General features: G+C 37.9%; 1 protein-coding gene across 1 annotated transcript in view; it reads right to left on the bottom strand.

The window, feature by feature from the left end:
• The window catches only part of LOC126260265 (uncharacterized), a 426,131-nt gene that overhangs the window by 153,598 nt on the left and 247,406 nt on the right, over positions 1 to 25,127 (bottom strand). The window contains exon 5 of the mRNA XM_049957594.1: positions 24,358 to 24,462. Within this exon, the coding sequence (XP_049813551.1) occupies positions 24,358 to 24,462 (105 nt within the window). The remainder of the gene's footprint in view (positions 1 to 24,357; positions 24,463 to 25,127) is intronic.

Below are 25,127 nucleotides of genomic sequence, written 5' to 3' on the forward strand. Positions count from 1 at the left end.
AGGTTTTAAATTGTAAGACATTTCCAGGGGCAGATGTGGATTATGACCACAATCTATTGGTTATGAACTGCAGATTGAAACTGAAGAAACTGCAAAAAGGTGGGAATTTAAGGAGATGGGACCTGGGTAAACTGAAAGAACCAGAGGTTGTAGAGAGTTTCAGGGAGAGCATAAGGGAACAATTGACAGGAATGGGGGAAAGAAATACAGTAGAAGAAGAATGGGTAGCTCTGAGGGATGAAGTAGTGAAGGCAGCAGAGGATCAAGTAGGTAATAAGACGAGGGCTAATAGAAATCCTTGGGTAACAAAAGAAATATTGAATTTAATTGATGAAAAGAGAAAATATAAAAATGCAGTAAATGAAGCAGGCAAAAAGGAATACAAACGTCTCAAAAATGATATCGACAGGAAGTGCAAAATGGCTAAGCAGGGATAGAGGAGAAATGTAAGGATATAGAGGCTTGTCTCACTAGGGGTAAGATAGATACTGCCTACAGGAAAATTAAAGAGACCTTTGGAGAGAAGAGAACCACTTGTATGAATATCAAGAGCTCAGATGGCAACCCAGTTCTAAGCAAAGAAGGGAAGGCAGAAAGGTGGAAGGAGTATATACCGTATTTACTCGAATCTAAGCCGCACTCAAATCTAAGCCGCACCTGAAAAATGAGACTCGAAATAAAGGAAAAAAAAGTTCCCGAAGCTAAGCCGCACGTGAAATTTGAGACTCTAAATTCAAGGCGAGAGAAAAGTTTTAGGCCGCACCTCCAAATCGAAACAAAGTTGGTCCATTGTAATGTGAGAGACAATTTAGGTCGAATGAATGACGATACAGCTACAGTAGTTTCGTTCGAGTCGTAAGCTTAGCAGTTAAGCTTTACCAGGTAGCCATTGCTGTGCGTCAGGCGCTCCGTCCGTATTTATACGGGTACCCTTCCTTTTTCACGTGCTTCGCCTGGTTTGAATCGATTGCTTGTTTTGCTTTGATCTGATAAGTGACGTTTTCTTTGTTATAGGTGTTTATGTCACTCTAAACTGAAAATGCATTACTGTACTGTGTCATGCATTGTTTGTTGCATTCTAATACTGAGTGTTTACGGCCTGTCGCCGCTCGCGGCATGGCTTTCTTTTGTGTGTGCTACTCCCGCTTTTTTTAAAAAAAAGAAATGAGAGAGAGAAAAAAATCGTCTCATTAGTGAAACAATGGCAAGGGACTGCTATTTGTTATTACTTACATTGCTGCTTTCTTTGATAATGATCAACAAGAACCAAATAATAGACTGCGTATGATAGAACATGTTCTGTACGAGAGTTAGTCGAAAATGTTTCTCCGTTTGAAAATCTTTGCGGCCGCTTCTTTAGTACATCAAATTCTGCACAGAAATTAGAGCCATCTTAGATTTAAAAATCTATTCAGTTGCCGTGCTTCATTTCTGACTGTATCACTATTAGGCATAAGAATAATACGAATATAAACATGACACGATACGTATATTCTTCCGCGTTTGCTGTTGTTTCACTCTAGTTTCGTAGTTTATTAGGCAGATAGGATTTAAATGAGATAGCAGCAAACACGAAAGAATACATGGCAAAATGTTTATATTCGTATTATTCTTATGGTGAAAAGAATAATGCATGTGATTCACATTTCATCAGGTTCCTATTAGCAACCATCTCTTCTCACAGGTAGGAAAAAATTCAGAACGTAGAGTTGACCATATTGACAAACATCTCAATCAGTCTTGCCAGTCGTATTTTCGTAGTACATTGAAATTCTGCTACATTCGAAGATGAGCAATACGGAATTTGTATTTACTTCGTTGGATAATGTATGAAAATGCAGTGATCGAAACTCGGGGCGGAGAAAAAAAGCTCGTCTTCCACTTTTTTTTTTTAATTTATTTACTGACACAGAGGTTTTGGTGCCAGTATTTATCTTTGTGCCTACAAAGCATGCCAGTGCAGCGCTACTTGTATTCGACGGCAGAAGTTAGTTGTGGCAGCACCTATCGACATTTTTCAGAACTTCCGCTTGCTTTGTACTCGATTCTAAGCCGCTGGCGGTTTTTTGGATTACAAAAACCGGAAAAAAAGTGCGGCTTAGATTCGAGTAAATACGGTAGAGGGTTTATACAAGGGCGATGTACTTGAGGACAATATTATGAAAATGGAAGAGGATGTAGATGAAGATGAAATGGGAGATAAGATACTGTGTGAAGAGTTTGACAGAGCACTGAAAGACCTGAGTTGAAACAAGGCCCCGGGAGTAGACAACATTCCATTAGAACTACTGATGGCCTTGGGAGAGCCAGTCATGACAAAACTCTACCATCTGGTGAGCAAGATGTATGAAACAGGTGAAATACCCTCAGAATTCAAGAAGAATATAATAATTCTAATCCCAAAGAAAGCAGGTGTTGACAGATGTGAAAATTACTGAACTATAAGTTTAATAAGTCACAGCTGCAAAATACTAATGCGAATTCTTTACAGACGAATGGAAAAACTGGTAGAGGCGGACCTCGGGGAAGATCAGTTTGGATTCCGTAGAAATGTTGGAACACGTGAGGCAATACTAACCTTTCGACTTATCTTAGAAGAAAGATTAAGAAAAGGCAAACCTACGTTTCTAGCATTTGTAGACTTAGAGAAAGCTTTTGGCAACGTTAACTGGAATACTCTCTTTCAAATTCTGAAGGTGGCAGGGGTAAAATACAGGGAGCGAAAGGCTATTTACAATTTGTACAGAAACCAGATGGCAGTTATAAGAGTCGAGGGGCATGAAAGGGAAGCAGTGGTTGGGAAAGGAGTGAGACAGGGTTGTAGTCTCTCCCCGATGTTATTCAATCTGTATATTGAGCAAGCAGTAAAGGAAACAAAAGAAAAATTCGGAGTAAGTATTAAAATTCATGAAGAAGAAGTAAAAACTTTGAGGTTCGCCGATGACATTGTAATTCTGTCAGAGACAGCAAAGAACTTGGAAGAGCAGTTGAACGGAATGGACAGTGTCTTGAAAGGAAGATATAAGATGAACATCAACAACAGCAAAATGAGGATAATGGAATGTAGTCAAATTAAATCGGGTGATGCTGAGGGGATTAGGTTAGGAAATGAGACACTTAAAGTAGTAAAGGAGTTTTGCTATTTAGGGAGTAAAATAACTGATGATGGTCGAAGTAGAGAGGATATAAAATGTAGACTGGCAATGGCAAAAAAGCGTTTCTGAAGAAGAGAAATTTGTTAACATCGAGTATAGATTTAAGTGTCAGGAAGTAGTTTCTGAAAGTATTTGTTTGGAGTGTAGCCATGTATGGAAGTTAAACATGGACAATAAATAGTTTGGACAAGAAGAGAATAGAAGCTTTCGAAATGTGGTGTTACAGAAGAATGCTGAAGATAAGGTGGGTAGATCACGTAACTAATGAGGAGGTATTGAATAGGATTGGGGAGAAGAGGAGTTTGTGGCACAACTTGACTAGAAGAAGGGATCGGTTGGTAGGACATGTTTTGAGGCATCAAGGGATTAGCAATTTAGCATTGGAGAGCAGCGTGGAGGGTAAAAATCGTAGAGGGAGACCAAGAGATGAATACACTAAGCAGATTCAGAAGTATGTATGTTGCAGTAGGTACTGGGAGATGAAGAAGCTTGCACAGGATAGAGTAGCATGGAGAGCTGCATCAAACCAGTCTCAGGACTGAAGACCACAACAACAACATACATTTTATTGTCAGATGATCGTTTTGTTATTGGAGTAATTTTATAAAAATAAAAAATAAAATTAAACTAATAGCTGTGCATACCACAATTTGATCATCACTTTGGTAACACTGGTTTAGTATGCGCTCTAGCTGAAGTGCCCTCTGCTGACATTAGTTTCGTGCGTAATACCAGATGCAATCTGAGTATTACCAGCATGTATCATGTACTGACATGTTTAACTTGACGATGTTTTACATCAGAATATTTTAATCATACATATGACTGCTATACGTGGCTATAAACATTTTATACTTTTATATTTTATGTACCACTAGGACTTGTTAGATTTTGCGTTAACTAATTGAACCTCTCGCTTACACAATACTTATTTTTGTAACTGATCTGAAGGTGACAATAGCCAAAACTGGTAATAAAGTGTAAGAAATCTGTGTGAGCAAGATGGACTTGTAAAAATAAAGTGCCAAAAAATGATAGACTCATTTACAGACTATGTCTTCAATGAATAATTTATTTCACAGTTACGTTGAAGCAATGTTGTTGTTCTAACCAACAGAGGTTTCTCATCTGAAACTCAGCCATGGACTGACTGTCTCAGGACCAAAAACCGGGCCCTTATATCCCTCACAATAATAGGCAGCAAAACTACACATTGTTCGAAGTTAAATTTACAGAAATTACAATGGAAACTTAACTCATTAAATTAACTGAATACATCGAAAAATTCTATATTTTTAACAGTTTCTTCTACTACGAGGGTTAGGCCAAATTATTTGTTTAAACCATGAAAGTAGCAAATATCATTACACAAACAACACTTTTGACAAAACTGTTAATTACTTTGGAATTAATTAAGGGCTAGCTTTGCTAACAGTTTTTTTGAATAGAGCCAAATAGATCATTTTAGAATACTGTTACTTGTTCCTCAAAATGTTTATAATTAGTACAGAATTTATATTTCTTTACAAGTCAACAATACAATTTAAGTTACGAAACACTTCCTGACTTCACCCTATAACAAAAGATACTAACTAGGCATAGTCAAAATAAATTAGCAAATCAATTACACACATAAAATTAAGCACAAAATTAGATCTGGTGTTATATTCTTTAAGACTAAGAGCCAACCTTCCTCTTTTATAAAAATGCAAATTATACTCATGTATGTTAATAGTAATTAGTCAGAAGTGAAAAAAATGAATTTTTAGGAGGCACATGGCAAAACATGAGAGAAAGTAAAATCATCCCGGCTTGCTTTGTCACACAGTGTTTTGTTGTTTGTGTAAGACAGGCCCATTAACTAGGCTTTGGAGGAACACTTAACACTTTAGTATGTCAATCCAGTGTCAGCACTAGGCAGGTGACCTCCAGTGTGGAATAAGCCAGAGGACCACACGGAGCATTCTCCATGATAATTGCCATTATCCCTATCCCTTACAATGCATGCAGGCCTTACTGCCTATGGACTTGCCACCACGGCAACGGTATTGCTACTGGTTATTTGCACAGGTCACCACAGTGCTGCAGTTCTTGTCATTCAGCCTATTCACAGATGAGGCTATCTGTATGAGTGTGTAATGGTCCGCCTGGTCGTCGTTGATATCGCTAATTACTGTAAACGCACTATTTCACTCCAATTTACGGAGCTTGTTAGCACTTGATGTTAGGTTGGCGCCATTACAATGTATTGTATTGTAGTAATCGCTGCTGCTTGCTGGATCGCTGCTGTGTCTCGATGCTGATGCTGGCTCTAAATCTGGTTGTCTAGGGTAAACACATGAGGTTCCGTGTTTTTCATGTGCTTTTGATGATAAAGAACAAACGAAACCAACACATATGTAAACATCAAATATTTATTACTTTGGTGCCCATCTTAATTCCACTGTCCACCAAAGACCATAACACAACACAAAGTAGTACTTCCTTTACATGTTCTTTGCATTGTTTTTCCATCCCAAACAATAACACAGAAACACACTTCACCAAAGTGACATTCCGACTGCCCTACTGCCTCCGACTGTCTCTCTCGACCCTTCTTGCTGCTTGTATTTATAACATTGTCAAAGAACTACTAAAAAGAGATATAGTTTATAAGTCACATGTACATCTGTTGTTATAATTTGTGCAGAAAAGTTATTAATTTGCATCGAGTGACATAATTTAACATGTTATTAAAATGACAGACAGATTTGTTGACTTGACAGAATAATACTTTGTTACAAAAAGGCTGTTTTTTAGAAGTTTGTCAATTGACTTCTCTAATTTGCATAAATAAGTAAGTAACGTGAATTATGAAGAATTACATTGGTTTTCGTCTAAAATAGGATTGATTACGTGAATACTGAGTGAAAACGCTCCTAGTGAACAAATAGGTTTCACTGGGTGATTTTTATTTAAGGAGATCCAAAATACCTAAGTTGGCCACTATTTTTCGTACTTCATATTAATTATTTAAGATAAACTTAGTGTTTTTCATGATGACATTTGCTGTATCAGTGATCAAGTGATATAAACTTTTGTGTGGGTCAGTTATTCAGTATAATTTAATGGGTTGACTGTTTATGGAGACATGTGCAATCATTGTTAACATACACAATAACTTTTCTATAATCATAAATACTCATTAAACTGGTTGAATTTGGAAGGGATCGCATACTTCATTAAAGTAAAGCCTTTAATATGTTCCGTTACAATACCCCCCTCGGGTAATATCATTTACAGAATGTTAATGATATTAGCCGACTAGGACAAATGTGTCAATTACTATGCATAATGTGTATGTATACAACAACCATTACACCGTTTCAAAATGACTTTTTCCTGAAAATATTTTAGTTGTGTTGTTTCAAATGCACTTTGTGTTAAGGCTCTCAGTATGACAGCATCATAAAAATATTTAGTAATATATGAAAGTAAAAAAAAATTGTTAATCTTTGCTCCCAGTGCGCCACATGGAAAATGATCAAAAACACACACAAATATATCACATGCGATCTTAAGATATAAAAAAAAAATATATGTAAATTATTTCAAAGTCAGCTCTCATTGAGTCACAGAATAATCAAGATAATAGAAGGAACATAAATATATTACATAGATGGACAGGTCAGATGTCCATAGGAAAAACAATGCAACTGTCTGCTCGTTTTGAGCCACATAAAGGAAATGAAAACAAAGAACATAATTATAAGTATGGACATGATATATATATAAACACAAACACTAGAGAAGTCACATGTATGAATATAATATGCATTTTAAAAAAAAGAAAATATTTAAAAAACTTGTCTCCCATTGAGACACATAGTCAAGATAGTACAAGAACATATTAATACCAAAATTGCACACTTAATTTGGTCACAACATAACACAAACATCAAACTTGGTGAACATCTGATTAGCTGTAGAAAATTGTACACAAATCTTATGCCTAAGAAAAGAATAGTAACAAAATGATGGGTCTTGCACAACAATTTTTACATTGTCTTTTATATTTGGTGCAAGTATGTCCCTTTTTCAACAATACAAAAAGAAAGTAATAAATGTTTGTCACCTCTTTGGGTGCATGGTTAAACTTGCCCCTTGCAAGTAAAGAAGATGTCTCCAAATTTAATATTCAATGGTGACAATAAAAATATAAAAACATTGTCTCAGACATCTGGAACTTTTCCAGGGTCTGTAGTGGTAGTTGCTATTTGACACACCCAGTAAAAATCTTTGCTGGTAAAACGCTTTACGGAAAATGGGTAAGTTGTTGTATTCAAACAGGGAAATGTGCTTTATCATGTTTATATGATTTCAATTCAGTGATGTTTCTTAATCCAAATAACCTTCTTGATCTGGGAAAGATAAGTCTATACGCATTAGGATGTGGGCTTCTTTTTTTTTTTTTTTTTTCTTCTTCAAATGGACAACCTAGCTCAACATCTTTGTCTATTTCAGTATTCTCAAACAATAGATCATTTTCAATTTCTTTAGTTCCTAAGTCTAATGTCTTTTTCCTACGCTTAGCCACATCCCTCTCTGTTTGCAAAGCATTGACATTTAAATATAAACCTTTGTTTTTATCTGTTCCTCTTAACACTGTGTTGCCACTCAACAAATTATTGTTTTCACCCCATTTTTTATAAAGTCCACTACGGATTCTTATCCACCATATAGGATACAAGGTTGCACTTACCTTTGCTAATTCTTTCCAAAAGGCATCTTTGTTTATACAGTTCCCATAGTTGTTCCACAAAACTTCTAAAAACTTTTCCCCTTTTTCTTGAAAACACACATTTACATTCAATCCCTTTATATTTTCTTTAATATTATTATTATTACCATTCTCATAGATTAGCGTTTCATAGTTCCCAATAGGCAATAGCTTGTCCTCAGATACACATTCCCTAGTCTGCATTTCACTTAAATTAACCTCATTATTACCCATGTTTGTCACATCACTTACCTTTACCACATCATCACTTTTCAATTCTACAAATACTTTTATTTCTTCCTCCACACTCTCATCAATAACATCACTTGATTTAGGATCATTATTTAAATGTCCCTCTATTACTTCTTCCTCCTCCTCCACAACAACCTCATCTTCAGTTTCCCCCCTATGTATCTGAATCTCAGCAATTGAGTCTTTGGCTCCATTAAACTCTTCGTCATCCCCCTTCGTATCAAATAAACCCCCCAAAATAGATTCTACTTGTGGTGTGTCTGACTTGTTATTCACACCAGTATCCTTTTCAGCCCAACTATGGAACTCTGCAATACCTTCAACTTCTGTACTTTCACTAACTACCTGTGCTTGAACACAGTTTTTATTAACTGTATCACTTTTACTCATAGTATCCCAAAACCTTTTATTAAATTCTAATTTATTCATTCTAACAACATCAGTATTTTCATGGTAATTTCTCTTTACATTGTATCCTCTCCTTTTCCAGTTTCGGTTATGTGTTGTCCTGTCATAATATTGTCTAGCCCCAAAACTACGGACATCTAGTGGGACTGTCCACCGTTTCCCGGCTGGTTTCCTCGGTCTGTCCGTTTGTAGCTGTCGTTTTGTTCACTAGTTTCAACAAACCCCCTTCTATCTTGTTCTCTTCCCCAATACCTATTTCTATCATTCCTGTTATCTCTCCTCCATCCTCCCTCCTGCGTATTGTTTCTGAAATCATTTTCATATCTCCTATCTCCCCTATTTGGAGCATTATTTCCAGAATTTTCAAAGTCTCTCCTCCAATAATAATCTCTATTTACATTCCTGTTCCACCCCCCATACTGGTTGTTGCCAGAGCCAAAACTTTGGTTACTTTCTCTTTCCAAGGCCCTATCTAATCTATCTACAAATTTCAGGAACTCTTCCATTGAATCGTCTGTTCCATGGACCAATTCCCACTGCAGTCTCTCTGGTAATCTTCTTTTTAAAACATCAATTTGTGTCATAATATCAAAAGAGTTATTTAAATGAGCAAGTTTTTTCAGTTGATCTCTGCAAAATTTTTGCATTCCCCCTACTTTCCCTCTATACACTGGTCCATTTAGAAATTCTGACTTTAATCTGGCTTGTATGGATTGTGACCAAAATTTGCAAATAAATTTAGCTTCAAACTATTCAAAAGTATTCCAAGAATCATTATTCTCATTTGCCCAGGATAGGGCCTCCCCTTCTAGAAACCGTTTTACTAACTTGATTTTTAGGTTATCTGACATTCCTACAACAAACATATCCTTACATTGGTGAATAAAGTCAATAGGGTGCAGATTTTCACCAGGAAAGCATTTCACTTGGATGTGCCCATACATTGTATTTTGATTGTAAATCGTTTGTTTGGACATCAATGCATCTTCCAATTGTGAATATTTAGTGTGCATATTTTCTACTTTTGTATCTACATTAGTGGTGTACAGGTTGTATTCTTGTTTAAGGTCTTCTGATGTTTTGTCTATTCTTTGATCTAATCTTTTAGCTTCAGCATCTACTCTGTTGTAGATGACAGCAATGCTGTCTGTGTTAGCTTGTATGTTTTCATTTAAACTTTCAACTTTAACTTGAAATTCTTTTCTGAAGTGTATCAACTGTTCTCTAGTGTCCTTACTGAGGGTAGTTTTAATTTCCTCACACTTCTCATTGAGATGAGTATTTAATAGATCAAAATTCAAACTTAACTTATCCAGTCTATCTGTGTTTTCCTTAAGTTTCAAACTTACTTGTTCACTCGATTGTTTAAGTTGCGAGCTTATTTGAGTTGCAAACCCTGCTAGCCACTCTGTTAAGTTTAATTGTTCACCATCCCCTGGTTCAATTTTTACATTTCCTACGATCTCACCCCTCTCAGGTAGAGACATGTTAACAATTAATTATTTTAAATGACAACAACAACAAAATACCTTGCTTTATGTCTATGCTATGATGTCGTGGTCGGTGTTCTTGTTGGCTTTCTTCACTTATATTCGGTTTTATTGAAGCTGAAGTCTTGATTGATGAAATCCATTGACATAATCCAGACGTTAATCTTCCGAGCGGTGTGATGATAGTTTTTCGTAGTCGCACAAACACAATTTATTTATTTATTTTTGACATATTTTCACTGTTGCCACACTGCACAAATAAACTTTTTCGGAATGCTAAGCACTTACGAAATTTATCGCTGCACTATTATCATTGATGCACTCAAACATCCCGGACGAGCCCCCACTTTTGTAATGGTCCGCCTGGTCGTCGTTGATATCGCTAATTGCTGTAAACGCACTATTTCACTCCAATTTACGGAGCTTGTTAGCACTTGATGTTAGGTTGGCGCCATTACAATGTATTGTATTGTAGTAATCGCTGCTGCTTGCTGGATCGCTGCTGTGTCTCGATGCTGATGCTGGCTCTAAATCTGGTTGTCTAGGGTAAACACATGAGGTCCCGTGTTTTTCATGTGCTTTTGATGATAAAGAACAAACGAAACCAACACATATGTAAACATCAAATATTTATTACTTTGGTACCCATCTTAATTCCACTGTCCACCAAAGACCATAACACAACACAAAGTAGTACTTCCTTTACATGTTCTTTGCATTGTTTTTCCATCCCAAACAATAACACAGAAACACACTTCACCAAAGTGACATTCCGACTGCCCTACTGCCTCCGACTGTCTCTCTCGACCCTTCTTGCTGCTTGTATTTATAACATTGTCAAAGAACTACTAAAAAGAGATATAGTTTATAAGTCACATGTACATCTGTTGTTATAATTTGTGCAGAAAAGTTATTAATTTGCATCGAGTGACATAATTTAACATGTTATTAAAATGACAGACAGATTTGTTGACTTGACAGAATAATTCTTTGTTACAAAAAGGCTGTTTTTTAGAAGTTTGTCAATTGACTTCTCTAATTTGCATAAATAAGTAAGTAACGTGAATTATGAAGAATTACATTGGTTTTCGTCTAAAATAGGATTGATTACGTGAATACTGAGTGAAAACGCTCCTAGTGAACAAATAGGTTTCACTGGGTGATTTTTATTTAAGGAGATCCAAAATACCTAAGTTGGCCACTATTTTTCGTACTTCATATTAATTATTTAAGATAAACTTAGTGTTTTTCATGATGACATTTGCTGTATCAGTGATCAAGTGATATAAACTTTTGTGTGGGTCAGTTATTCAGTATAATTTAATGGGTTGACTGTTTATGGAGACATGTTGTGCAATCATTGTTAACATACACAATAACTTTTCTATAATCATAAATACTCATTAAACTGGTTGAATTTGGAAGGGATCGCATACTTCATTAAAGTAAAGCCTTTAATATGTTCCGTTACAAGTGGCAGTATCATAATCTTCTCAATACCAACCTACTGGTCACAGACTGGTATGGAGGCAGCAAACCATCCACACCAGTTCAGCCACAATGTGTGAGAGAGGATTATTGGCAACAGCCTTGTGGGACCAGTCATCTTTCCACAATGCCTCACAGACATGACATACCTACACTTCCTGCAGGTGGTCTTGCTTCCCCCCACTGAAAGATGTGCCTTTGAGTGGAAAGATGTGCCTTTGAATGTACTAAACGTAATGCAGCTACTACATGATGGTGCTCTGCTCACCTCTGCATTTCCATGCACAGGCAGTTTGACTTCATCTATCCTGGCCAGTGGTCAGACAAGGTGGTCCATACACATGGCCCACCCAGTCACCAGACCTCAACCATTTAGATTTCTATCTGTGGAGGCAACTGAAAGAAATCGTGTATGCAAAGCCCATTCCAGGCCCACAGGTGCTAGAGCAATGCGTAAGTGCTGCCTGCATGGTCATTTGGTTGTGGAATGGCACATTTGAACATGTGCGTGAGTCACTGCTGTGTTGTGTGGTTTGCTTGCGCAGATGTAGAGTCCCGGGGAGGGGGGGGGGGGGGGGTGATGGGTGGGCTCACTTCCAACAGTTTTTCTAACAGTTATCCCATTACACCATGTTATGCACTTTATTGTACTGTACAGGCATTATAAATTAATAAATACACTGTACCATAGACACCATGAATTTTCAGCCAAATATCTACTTGTCATTTTATGCTCATCCTCTCACAGAACATTTCCTGCAGTTTGTGCCCACTTAGCAAAATCACGCTATGTAATCCAAATGCAGAATGAACATGAAATAGAACAACTCTCTCATAAGCTTTATTTTTATAATCTTTTTTCAGGCTGTAATAAAGTTGGCTGTTAAAAACAACACAGATATTTTGAGTAAAATCTTTTTCTTTAAAGGAATATTCAAAATTTAAGATTCAATAAAACAAAATACACTTAAAAAATAACCTTACATTTTGGGATTGACATACTTCATTTGAAAGACCCATTTCTCTGTTCTGTAAAGAACATTTCTACTTCATGCAAGATTTTGTATTTGAGGAAATATCTATATCCAAAATAGTAGTCACTGTAGGAAAAATAGGTTGTTAGAACTTTAAAAGATGCAAACCTTTCAAAAATACAATATTACCGTCTTGTAGCTCTAAATTTTCTGTGACCAAAACCTTATACTTTAATTGGGAAAACATGTTTGAGAAATATCTCTCATGCAATATTTTCTATTTCAGAGTATCCTTCAGTAGAAGCAAGTGAAAAAAATATGCACCTCAAAATTTCTGCTAAAAGCAGAACCAATCTTAATGCAATTTTGAGAATACACAGCTAATAGTTAATTAAAATACACTCATTACTGAGTGTTTAAAAGTATTCCCTAAAAAGTATTCCCTATAATTCCTTCCTCATATATTATTATTAATATTGCTCCGTAATTTGATATTTTAAACAAAACCTTCCTACATGAGTATTTTAAATGCCATACACTGTGTTTGTTCAGCAGTCAGTATGTAATTTACCATGACTCAGTCATCAGAAAATTGTAAAGTGCAGTTAGTACAAATGAGACTGTGTTCAGCCATAATCAAAACTTCTGTCATTAAACGTGCAATGAGTCAGGTTCTTTGGGTCACTGTTCTACCAACTATATGTCTCACAATAGATGTTAACAGAGATTCTCATGTAAATAAACTCTGAAGTCTGTACATTGCTGACCTTAATTTCCAAAATTAATGGATCTTGGAAACAACAGATGATTATTAATAAAGTATTTTGTAGGAAAGTAAGTTCACTGACTGAAATCTAACACTTACTGTGCCACATCGGTTATTTAGATTTGTTCTAACCACCTATTTGTTTATCAATTCACCACAAATCAAGAGAAATTATCATGGTTTAAGGTCAGTAATGTTACAAGCTCTTCCTTTCAGAAAGTCACAAGGACTGGGCAGGACTAGGCAGACAGGGCTCAGTTACGATTGCCTCTGTACATTAGTTGCAAAAGTAACCTCTCACAGGGAAATGTGCAATTGTAGACCATGCAGTGTGAGGGGCAAAGAATGAGTCACACCCACAACAGGATTGCCCCACTGGTGTTTAACAGCTTCTGAAGGTCTGCATTTATATTTGGGTGTGGAGCATTCCCAATGGTATTCCCAATGTCATCCTTAATTGTGTGGTTGAGGTTATAGTCCAAACTGTTCCCAGCACCCATAATAACTACTACATGACCCACTTTATAAATATATTTCCCCAGAGAGCCTAAATCACAGGTGACATCACTGACCCGTGCACTTGGTTTAAAAATGATAGTTATCTAGTCCTGTATGTTTCAGACATTCCCCTTCCATTACAACTCCATAACAGAAAAACTTTCTTCATCTCTTTGCCACTGTGGCTACTAATAGCTTTGACATACAATTTTGTTTTTTTTTTTTTTTTTTTTTTTTTTTTGTCTTCTCAGAGCGATCTAGAATAAAGCTATTAGATTCCCTTGAGCCTCTAGCCTGTTTTCACAAGTTTGAACACAATCCAGCCATCTACCCTGTTCTTAACTTTATTGCTCTCAACTGTTCTAACCCTGCCAGTTATACTGCTAGACTAGCTTTGAGTTGCAAGATCCACTGCTCTTACTCCATAATCAAGGGGAAATAGTATCACAGGCTATTAATGTCGCCACACAAGGTGGTGGCTTTGCAGAATCAAACATGAAAAAACTGAAGACAATCTTTGCACTGTCAGCCATTTGTGTCTACTCTGCGCAGTTTCGACACTTGTCCACGAGACAATTTTTTTAAATCTAGGAAAATGACTTCTGTTCAACAAAAAATTGATTATAAAAATTTTGGCTGTTTTGTTTAGCAAAAAAGTGGCTGACTGCTGCACAGTCTGGGATCTTTACCAGATAGGATAACAGAGTACATAGAGAAAGTTCAACGAAGAGCAGCACGTTTTGTATTATCGCGAAATAACTGAGCGAGTGTCATGGACATAATACAGGATTTGGGATGGACACCATTAAAACAAAGTCATTTTTTGCTGAGGCATAATCTTCTAATGAAATTTCAACCACCAACTTTCTCCTTCGAATTCGAAAATATTTTGTTGACACTGACCTACATAGGGAGAAATGATCATCATAATAAAGCAAGGGAAATCAGAGGTCACATGGAAAGATACAGGTGTTCGCTTTTTCCACCCGCTGTTCAAGAGTGAAATAACAGAATTATTGTGAAGGTGGTTCAATGAACCCTCTGCCATGCACTTCAGTGTGATTTACAGAGTATCCATATAGATGCAGATGTGAATAGGTCTACTAAAGAGACTGTTTACACTATGCTTGAGCGCCCTCTTCTGGAGCACTGCTGTCCAGTGTGATTTTCACATCAGATAGGATTGATCGAAGACATCGAAAACGTCCAAAGAAGGAGAGCTTGTTTTGGATTATCATGAAATAGTGGAGACTGCCACAGATACAATATGTGAATTGGGGTGGCAGTCATTAAAACAAAGGCGTTTTGCACTGTGGCATGATCATCTCAGGAAATTTCAATCACAAACTCTCTCCTCAGAGTGTGAAAATATTTTATTGCCACCCACCTAGATAGGGAGAAATTATCACCATAATAAAATAAGAGAAACCAGAGCTCCTACAGAAATACTGGAGCATTTATTTATTTTGGATGCTGTTCGAGAGTAGACAAGTAGCTTAAAGGTGGTTCAATGAATCCTCTGTCAAGCACTTAATTGTGAATTGCAGAGTAATTATATAGATGTCAATGATGGTTATTTTATGGAAGACATGTATGCAAAATACATGTTATAAATTTACTAAATGTAAGATTACTAAATATTGTTAATGAAAGATGATGTTTCTCATACATGGTTTAACTGACAATACAGCAGAGAGTGAGATTAGGTTGCACTGTGTTTTCTCCACAAGAATGAAGCGAACAAACTTTGGAAAAATACAGTAATGCAATTAATTATATTTCATCTTCTAAACTGATGAAAAGCTCATAATAGTTCTCCATGAAACAGCTCTTTCTAAAATACTGACTATTTTTTTAAATTATAAAACTGCACTTTATTAGATTACATGTACTTTTCATTCCAATAGATCCACAGTGAAGAGACCCTGCATGACACAGAGCACACCAGAAAAGAAGAATACACAATAAACAGTTACAAATGAAAACAAATATGCTAATGTACCTCTGCAGATCCCTAGTGAAATTGTCCTTATTGATGTGAAATAAGCCAAAAAATCTTTAAAAATATTTTCATTAACTAGGTAGTAAGAAACTTGTGACAAACTTGTAAATGTTCAATACATATGATGATTCTTAGCTATTGTAGCCATGCATCTTCAAATAGAAAAATAGTTTTATAACACTTATCAACAATGATCGAAACACTGCATCGAATTTATACCCAAGTCAGATAGTATGTGATACACTTATTGTTTGATATTAGTAGTCACATATACACATCTGTTGATACTACTAAGAAATTCATCAATGAAGTAGGAGTTAGCCACCAATATACATTTTGGTCAGCTCTTAAACTCAACTCCGTTAGCAGTTAATTTTTTATGGCTGTTGGTAAGATACTGAAAATGAGCATTCCTGTATATGAGACACCTTTCTGGAGTAAAATGACTGACTATAAATCTTTGTGAAGATTTATTTCATGAATTTAACTGTTGCTTTGAGAAAGGTAGTTCTTAAAGCAAATTTCATTAAGGAATGCAATTCGGATGCAATAGGTAGAATCCCTAGTTCCCTAAACAGGCCTCTGCAACATGTTCTTGAGTTCACATGACAAATAATTCTTATGACACCTTTTTTGGACCCCAAAAGTTTAGCTTGGCTTTATGAGTCACCACCATCTCCCCTTCCCTCATAAAAATGAGCCCTATGTCGTTATGGAATAAAAGCAAGCATAAGCCATTTTAGCAATATTATGAGAAGGGAATCTGCTACTCACCATATAGTGGAGATGCTGAGTCGCAGATAGGCACAACAAAAACACAGTCAAACAAAGCTTTTGGCCAAATAGGCCTTTGTTAGAATTAGACAACATGTACATGCACATGCACAAGCACACGCAAAAATATGTGAAATGACAGAGAGAGAGTGATCAATTTGAAAGTATAGGAATAATTATATCGGCGGGAGAAATGTGGGACAGAAGGTGCTGCACCATCAGCCAGCTTGGTCTTGTAGCCGTCTGTTGTGTGGGGCCAAGACGGTTGATGCAGTATGACTTTTAAGTAGAGTGTGCAGTGCGGTTTGTAAGGCAACAAGAAAAACACAGGAAAGAACAGAAAGAGGACAAATATTGAGTATAGTGATGCAAAAGAAAATAATAGTAATAAAGGAGAACAGCACCAGGTTAGGATCGAAGACAAGCTGTCAGGCAAAAATCAAACAATGAAAATTCAGGATGGAATGTAACAATATTACGAGAAGGTAAGTTGCTACTCAGCATATAGCGAAGATACTGAGTCACAGATAGGCACAACAAAAAGATTTTCACACTTAAAGCTTTCGGCCAATGGTCTTTGTCAACAACACACACACACACACACACACACACACACACACACACACACACACACACCACTACAGTCTCAAGCAACTGAAACCACACTGTGAGCAGCAGCACCAGTGCATGATGGAAGTGGTGACTGGGTGAGGGAAAGGAGGAGGCTGAGGCAGGGAGGGGGAGGGATAGTATGGTGGGGATGGCAGACAGTGAAGTGCTCCAGGTTAGACGGTGGGAAGGGGAGAGGTGGGCAGGGGATGGAAGTAGCAGAAAAGGAGAGACATAGAGAGAAATAAATAAATAAATAATTTAAAAAATAAAAAAGAGAAAAGAAGAATAAAAGACTTGGTGTGGTGGTGGAATGACGGCTGTGTAGTGGTGGAATGTGAGCAGGGACGGGACTGGATGGGTGAGGACAGTGACTAACAAAGGTTGAGGCCAGGAGGGTTACAGGAACATAGGATGTATTCAAGGAAAAGTTCCCACCTGCGTAATTCAGAAAAGCTGGTGTTGGTGGGAAGGGTCCATATGGCACAGGCTGTGAAGCAGTCACTGAAATGAAGGATATCATGTTTGGCAGCATGTTCAGCAACAGGGTGGTCCACTTGTTTCCAGGTCACAGTTTGTCGGTGGCCATTCATGCGGACAGACAGCTTGTTGGTTGTCATGCCTACATAGAATGCACTGTGGTTGCAGCTTAGCTTGTAGACCACATGACTGGTTTCACAGGTAGCTCTGCCTTTGATGGGATAGGTGGTGATGGTGACCGGACTGGAGTAGGTGGTCGTGGGATGATGTATGGGACAGGTCTTGCATCTAGGCCAATTACAGGGGTATGAGCCATGATGTAAGGGATTGGGAGGAGGAGTTGTGTAGGGATGGACGAGTATATTGTGTAGGTTCGGTGGATAGCAGAATACCACAGTGGGAGGGGTGGGAAGGATAGTGGGCAGGACATTTCTCATTTCAGGGCACGGCGAGAGGTAATCTAAACCCTGGCGTAGAATGTAATTCAGTTGCTCCAGTCCTGGGTGGTACTGAGTTACGAGGGGAATGCTCCTCTGCAGCCGGATGGTGTGGCTTTGGGAGGTGGTGGGAGACTGGAAAGATAAGGCATGGGAGATTTTTTTTTGTACAAGGTTGGAAGGATAATTACAGTCAATGAGGGCTTCAGTGAGACCCTTGGTGTATTTCGAGAGGGACTGCTTGCCACTGCAGATGTGACAACCGTACGGAAGGGACTTCTTGATATGTAACGGGTGGCAGCTGTCGAAGAGGAGGTATTGCTGGTGGCTAGCAGGTTTGATATGGATGGAGGTACTGATGTAGCCATCTTCAAGGTGGAGGTCAGCATCTAGGTAGATGGCTTGTTGGATTGGATAGGAGCAGGTGAAGCAAGTGGAGGAGAAGTTAAGGTTCTGGAGGAATGTGGATATGGTGTCCTCACCGTCGATCCAGGTAGCAAAGATGTCATCAATGAATCTGAACCAGGTGAAGGGTTTAGGATTCTGAGTGTTTAGGAAGGATTTCTCTAGATTATCCATGAATAGGTTGGCATAGGATGGTGCCTTGTTGGTTCCCATAGCCATACCCCTGATTTGTTTGTAGGTAATGCCTTCAAAGGAGAAGTAATTGTGGGTGGGGATATAGTTGGTCATGGCTACTAGGAAGGAAGTTGTTGGTTTGGAATCCGTCAGGCGTTGGAAAAGGTAGTGTTCAATAGCGGTAAGGCCATGGGCATTACGAATGTTAGTGTACAGGGAGGTGGCATCAATAGTGATGAGCAGGGCACCGTGTGGTAAAGGGACAGGAACTGTGGAGAGTCAGTGGAGGAAATGGTTGGTATCTTTTATATGGGACAGTAGGTTCCAGGTAATAGGTTGAAGGTGTTGGTCTATGAGAGCAGAGATTCTCTCAGTGGGGGCACAGTAACTGGCCACAATGGGACATCCTGGGAGGTTAGGTTTATTGACTTAAGAAGCATGTAGAAGGTAGGAGTGCAGGGTGGTAGGGGTGAGTAGAGAGATGGACTCCAGGGAGAGGTTCTGGGATGGGCCTAAGGATTTGAGTAGTGACTGGAGATCCCGCTGGATTACTAGAATGGGGTCACTGTGGCAAGGTTTGTAGGTGGAAGTGTCTGATAGCTGGTAGAGTCCTTCCGCCACATAATCCTTGCAATTCAGAACAACAGTGGTGGAGCCTTAGTCCGCAGGTAGGATTATAATGTTGGGATCAGTTTTTAGATGGTGGACTGTGGTTCTTTCTGCAGATGTAAGGTTAGTCTGCACATTGAGGGATTTGGGGAATGACGGTGAGGCAAGGTTTGAGGTTAAGAAACTCTGGAAAGTTAAAATGGGGAGGTTTGGGGGCAATGGGGGTGGATCACAGTTAGATGGAGGAGTGAACTGAGTTAGGCAAGGTTCAGTATTGGTCTTTGGTTGAGTCCGATTGGTAGGGTTGGTGGCGAAAGTGTTTCCACTGTAGGGACTGGGAGAAGGAGAGAAGGTCTTTAACAAGTCCTGCATGATTGAATGTGGAAGTGGGGCAAACGGTGAGGCCTTTGGAAAAGACTGATATTTCTGTGGGGCTAAGGCTTCTGGAGTAAAGGTTCATGACTGTGTTGTGGGTCTGTTTAGGTTCTGAATTCTGTGTGGTGGTGGGAGGGAGTTCTGGAGGGTGGGGTAAGTGCAGCAGGTCTGCGAGAGAGGATTTGTCTGCTATGAGGGGAGGTTTGGAGGTTGTTGTAGATGTGGTAGACAGCAGCACTCCAAGGCGAGAGTAGGAAGTGAGCAGGATGGAGAGTTTTTTGAGGTGGCATTGTGCATGTTGCTCAAGTTCCTGCAGGGCAAGAGCTTCAATGTGTGCTATGGGTTCCAGGAATTTGGGATTGCATAGCAGGTGAATCTTGCAGATGGAGGAAAGGTACTGCAAAGAGGTTTGGGCTTGGTTGATATGGTTTTGCAGGACTATGTTTGTGAGGGCTAAGGATTGGTGGAATTTGAACAAGTGGAGGTCATTGTGGAAGGAGGGGTGGCAGCCAGAGATAAGTAATTTGAAGGTAAGGCCATTAGCGGAGATCCCACGAGCCAAGCAACAATGGAGGAACAGCATGTGGGATTGGCTAGGGATAAGGAGACTTCTGTATTGATGCAGATGGAACAAGCAAGGATCCATGGTGGTGGAAAAATGCAAAAAATTCCGTAAATAACTTAGAATAACGTCCGAAAAATTTCGCAAAATTACACCCAAACACATGTGAAAATATACAATAAGGATGAAATTGGATGCAAAAGGGGGGAAACAAGATGAAATCTGAGGGAGCTGACGATAGCGAAATGCGAAATCTCGCTAAAATTGGTGAGAAGCCACAAAGATCAAAGTAAAGAATAACATATATATATATATATATATATATATATATATATATATATATATATATATATATATATATATATTTTACTGTGGTTAGCAGGCCTGTGGGTAGATAAGTGTGAGGAAGGGGGATAGCAGATGTGACTGGATGGTGAAATTAGTGGGTGTGAACTGGGACAGAACGGTGAAAGTGTTGGGGGTGGGGACGGGTTCGTAGGATGAGATACAATATCGTGTGGCACTGGAAAGGTACGGGAGTAAACATGCAAAAATATGTGAAATGACACAGAGAGAGCATTCAATTTAAAATTATAGGAATAATTATATCAGCGGGAGAAATGTGGGACATAAGGTGCTGCACCAACAATCAGCTTGGTCTTGTAGCCGTCTGTTGTGCAGGGCCGAGACGGTTGATACAGTGTGACATGTAAGTAGAGCGTGTAGCGCGGTTTGTAAGGCAACAAGAGAAACACAGGAAAGAACAGAAAGAGGACGAACATAGAGTATAGTGATGCAAAAGAAAATAATAATGAAGGAGAACAGCACCGGGTTAGAATCGAAGAAAATCTGTCAGGCAAAAATCAAACAATGGAAATTCAGTATGGAATGTAACAATATTATGAGAAGGAAAGTTGCTACTCAGCATATAGTGGAGATACTGAGTCACAGATAGGCACAACAAAAAGATTTTCACACTTAAAGCTTTCGGCCAATGGCCTTCGTCAACAATAGACACACACACACACACACACACACACACACACACACACACATACACACGACTGCAGTCTCAGGCAACTGAAACCACACTGCGAGCAGCAGCAGCTGGTTGGGGGAAAGGAGGAGGCTAGGGCAGGGAGGGGGAGGGATAGTACGGTGGGGATGACGGACAGTGAAGTGCTGCAGGTTGGGCAGTGGGCTGGGTAGAGGTGGGGGAAGGGGGGGGAGTAGTGGAAAAGGAGATAAATAAATAAAAAATAAATAAATAAAATAAAAAAGAAGAAAAAAAGACTGGGTGTGGTGATGGAATGACTGCTGTGTAGTGCTGGAATGGGAGCAGGAAAGGGGCTGGATGGTTGAGGCCAGGAGGGTTACAGGAACATAGAATGTATTGCAGGGAAAGTTCGCTTTTTTATTTTTATATCAGATATGTCTGACAACATTCACACTGCAAATATAGATTTGTTTCAACATTTCAGCAGTTTCTGTAATCCCATGAATTTAACACTGTCAACTTCTTCCATCTGTCATCGTCATATTTTACGCATATACTAGCCGGAAACCTCTTACAAGTTCTAAGCTGTACGTAGTGTCCTTTTTTTTGTTTTGTTTTTTTTTTTCCCCCAAATATCAGTAACAAAGAATTGGCTAGAAACCATTTATATTAATGTCCATGAAAATTTCATTAACCAATCTGTCTAAGACTACGCTTCATTTGCTGTTTGTTGCAATGTCTGTATCATCTGCAAACAAAACAGACATGGCATATGGTATTGTTAGTGATGAAATGTCATCATAGGCACATAAAAAAGTAAGTGCCCTAATATGGAACCTTGTGGGACATCCCACGTAATTAGTCCCCAGTAAGATGTTGCCTCATAGCATAATACATGTTTCTTTCCTATTGATACCCTTTGTTTCCTGTAAGATATAAAGTATTTGAACCCTTTTGCAGCATTTGCTGTTATACCATGATATTCTAATTTACTTACTATTGTGATAAACACAGTCAAAGTCTTTGACAGATCACAAAATATACCAATAGCCTGCAATTTATTGTCTAATTAATTAAGTACATTCTTGCTCTGTATGCAGACAGCCTTCTCAGTATCAGAACCTTTTAGAAAGCCGAACTGTGAATTTGACAATATAGTATTTGTGGTCAGATGATTCAGAAGCTGATTCTACATTACCTGTTTATAAAATTTTTGGAGATTGCTGGAAAAAGTGAAACTGTAAAGCATTATTATGGTATTTCATTACCACCTTCCTTAAAAAAAAGTTTAGCTTCAGCATTTCAACCATTCAGGAAATATTCCACTGGTAAATGACTGGTTACACAGATAATTTCATTTGTTACTAAACTCAATGAATAAATTCATAATAATCGTGACTAAATTCAATATATCAATTTTATTTATATAAACTGAACTGTTCAACACTGTGAGCAGGGAAAAAAGCATTGGTACCAGCAGGAATTTAATGTAGGTCCACAGATCACGACTCTATTCATTTGACCACTTTTTTTAATTATAGAGGGCAGCCAGTCCTGTGAAAAAGCCGAGCTGCCGTGCTGGCGACCACTTTGCCATTATGACAATAGCTCCTCAAAAATCCCTTATACTTTTTGCACAGACCTTTAGAGAATGTTTTACTGTTTCCTATGGCCCACTCAAGCGAAATATTCTAAGAACCTGAAAGGGGCATCAAATCAATATCCATACTCACATTTTTATTTTACCGTAATTTCTGTCAGTGGAATCAAAGGCCTTTTGGAGATCAACAAACCTCTATTGAATTCAGCAATCTGTGGAAAATGATTGACTTCAGATTAAATATCTGTTCAAAATTTGATTTGTCCTTCATAAAACCACCTGGATATTCAAACAAATTACTCTCCAGTGCTGTTTCTAGTCTGTTTAGTATTATCTTGGAAAATATAATATATGTAACTGGTTGCCATGAAATTCATCTGTAGTTGTTAACATCTTGCTTATTGCCTTTCTTATGTATTTTAATAATGGATAACTCAAAGGCCACCTTCCACCCTCCTGGGAGTTTCTGTTTTCCAGGTTTTCTCAAAAACAAAATTCTAATTCATTTTTTATTTTTGGTAGAGACCATTTCAAAAGTTCTGCTGTAATAGAATCTTCTCCACTAGCTTTATAAAGTTTTAATAGCTTTCTCAATTTCTTTTATAATTGTGGGTAAATCATAATCTAGATTTTATGGTTGTGAGTATTGGTTCTGGACAGTTTATTTTTCAAATATTTCAAAATTTTCAGTGGTATGTAAGCCAAAGCTGTGAGTCCCATTAGATTCACATTAGAAGTACATCTACACAACTCTTTAAATCATATTTTCTCTTCCAAAGATCAACTGGAAAACTGTGTCTTCAGCAAATCATCAACAGAAAAAATCTTTCATGCTAAATTTTCTCAAATACTTACTTTTTTGTACCACCACCCAGCGTATACCCTTTTGAGTTACAAGGGCAGTAATTGTAACTAATTCTGAAATATCAGGTACACCAAGATTGCTTGTATTCCTTGTTTTAGTAAACTGTTTGACAGATGTTTGATATCATCATCAAATCTTGCACACATTAAGAGAAGTTCATGATCTTTACAGACTTGCAAGTCACATAATGATGCAAATGTGTAAAGGTAATGAACTTCTGCAAGTCACACAGTTATGCAAGTCTGTGAAGATCACAAACTTCTATTGATGTATTAAAAGATCTGATGATGACATTACAGATCTATTAAAACCAGTGATCAATAAAAAGATTTGCAAGTGATCTTGGCGACCTTAGATTTCAGACTAGTATAACAATTTGTGTCACCCCAGCAGTTGACATAGTGTCAAACATATATAATTGCAACTGAATTGAATACATGATGTGAAACTTCCTGGCAGATTAAAACTTTGTGCAGAATGAGACTAACTCAGGACCTTTGCCTCTTAAAGGCAAGTGCTCTACGGCTGAGCTACCGAAGCACAACTCATGACCCATTCTCAGTGTTTTACCTTCACCAGTACCCTGCCTCCTACCTTCTACCTTTCAATATGCCAGGAAGTTTCATAGTGTTACTGGATGACATTGCACTAATTCATTCTTAAGAGCACTTCACTCACCTCTCTTTTCCTCCTTGAAGTTTTTGCAGAACAAGATAATTCTGTAACTTGACGTGTAGGCAACCATGGTTTATCCCACACCTTTACATCACACACTTGGATATTCTGGAACAACACAACATACAATGAAAATTCGTGGATTTAATTTAACACACATATACACAAATAATTAAGTTGTATGAAAAGAAGAATTCACATGAAAAAACTTTAAAACTTCAAGGAGACAGATGTCTGGCAAGTGCTTACTTTCAGGAGGCAAAATTCCATGTGCTGCTGATGGACACGAAAGTAGAAAAAAACTATACAAAATTTTTGGAGTGTTTACTTCCTTCCTCAGGCAATAAAGAGGCGCAGGTTGCAGATGTTGGCAAAGATGGCAAGGCATCAGATATTAACAATTTTGAAATACTATGAAGATTTTTGTTGGGTTTTCCTTCTTTTTCAGTTTCGGATGTGCACATTTTTATATTCTGTAACTTAGATTAATGCTGATTCTCAGAAGAGAACATGGAGACATCTCATCAGAGACTGATATGTAACAGACAAGTTTAGGAAGCATATTGTACTGACTGATACCATAACTTAGTTCTTCAAGGGCAAGTGATCACCCAGATTCCAATTAATATCTGAAATTATGATATTCTGTTCTAATTACTATATTATGATTACTCAGTTTTCATCTGTTAGCCAAAATACCTGAAACAGAGTTTGAAAGAACCTGTAAACTGCTTTTATCCATGTGTATAACAAATGTATGTAATAAGAGTCAC

The sequence above is a fragment of the Schistocerca nitens genome, chromosome 5 (genome assembly GCF_023898315.1).
Source record: "Schistocerca nitens isolate TAMUIC-IGC-003100 chromosome 5, iqSchNite1.1, whole genome shotgun sequence".
In the NCBI taxonomy this organism is placed as follows: Eukaryota; Metazoa; Arthropoda; class Insecta; order Orthoptera; family Acrididae; genus Schistocerca; species Schistocerca nitens.